General features: G+C 45.1%; 1 protein-coding gene across 1 annotated transcript; it reads left to right on the top strand.

The window, feature by feature from the left end:
* Window positions 1-535: 535 nt before the first annotated feature.
* LOC138897703 (uncharacterized) lies at window positions 536-1,069 on the top strand. The gene has a single exon (XM_070183709.1). It carries the CDS (start codon window positions 536-538, stop codon window positions 1,067-1,069), a length of 534 nt encoding a protein of 177 aa, XP_070039810.1.
* The last annotated feature ends 329 nt before the right edge of the window (window positions 1,070-1,398 follow it).

Raw genomic sequence — 1,398 nt, 5'->3', positions numbered from 1 at the left:
TGGAGGTACTGGTTACATTAGGAGGTTCTGTCTGAGATTGTTGAGCAGCATTCCACAGTGGAGTTCTTGTGCCATGGTCCCGGCACCGGTTGCTCCATTGCCCACGCAGCCAGCTAGAGGTAAGGGTCAGGCAGCCAGAAGTAGAGGTCGGGCCGTTAGAGGTGGAGGTCAGGCCATTAGAGGTAGAGGTCAAACCGTTAGAGGTCGTCTGACATATGGAGGTCAGAGTAGTGGGGCCCAACCCCAATTTTATGCATTCCTATATAGACCTGAGGCCGAGTCATCTAACGCCATTATCACATGTATTGTTCCGATTTTCCATAGAGAGGCTTCAGTTCTATTTGATCCGGGCTATACTTATTCCTATGTGACATCCTATTTTGCTTTATATCTGGTTGTGCCTCATGATTCTTTGAGTGCTCCTATGTATGTGTCCATGCCTATGGGAGATACTATTATTGTAGACCGTGTCTATCGCTCGTGTATGATTACTATTGGGAGTCTTGAGACTAGTGTAGATCTCCCGCTTCTTGATATGGTAGACTTTGATGTCATTTTGGGCATGGAATGGTTGTCACCTTATCATGCTATATTGGATTGTCATGCCAAGAGGGTGACCTTATCCATGTCAGGGTTGCCTCGATTAGAGTGGAGAAGGACTCCTTGCCATTCTACCAGCAGGGTTATTTCTTATGTGAAGCCTCGGCGTATGGTCAAGAAGGGATGTCTAGCATATTTGGCCAATGTTCATGATTCAAGTGCGGAGGTTCTTTCCATGGATTCAGTACCGATTTTGCACGAGTTTCCAGAGGTGTTTCCTGCAGATCTGCCGGGGATGCCACCCGACAGATATATTGACTTCTGTATTGATTTGGCTCCTGGCACTCAGCCCATTCCCACTCCAACATACTGTATGGCCCCGCCGGAGTTGAAGGAATTGAAGGAGCAGTTGCAATATTTTCTTGATAAGAGATTCATTATACCTAGTGTCTCGCCTTGTGGTGTTCCTGTGTTGTTCGTGAAGAAGTATAGACTATTGGTAGTTGAACAAAGTCACTATCAAGAATAAGTATCCGTCGCAAAGGATTGATGACTTATTTGATCATCTTCAAGGTGCCAAAGTGTTTTCGAATTTTATTTGAGGCCTGGCTACCATCAGTTGAAGATTAGGGCATCGGACGTCCCTAAGATTGCTTTTCGGACTTGGTATGGGCATTATGAGTTCCTAGTGATGTCACTTGGGTTGACAAATGCCCCAGCAGCATTTATGGATTTGATGAACTGGGTATTCAACCCATATTTGAATTCTTTTGTGATCATATTTATTGATGATATCTTGATCTACTCCCGCAGTCAAGAGGAGCATGGGCAGCATCTTCGAATTGTACTATCTACTCT

This window comes from Nicotiana tomentosiformis, chromosome 8 (genome assembly GCF_000390325.3).
Source record: "Nicotiana tomentosiformis chromosome 8, ASM39032v3, whole genome shotgun sequence".
In the NCBI taxonomy this organism is placed as follows: Eukaryota; Viridiplantae; Streptophyta; class Magnoliopsida; order Solanales; family Solanaceae; genus Nicotiana; species Nicotiana tomentosiformis.
This window is presented reverse-complemented; position numbering and strand designations above follow the sequence as displayed.

Bases quoted from the DNA above. Each gene is read 5' to 3' on its own strand.
- LOC138897703 (XM_070183709.1), top strand. From the start codon at position 536: ATGGTAGACTTTGATGTCATTTTGGGCATGGAATGGTTGTCACCTTAT.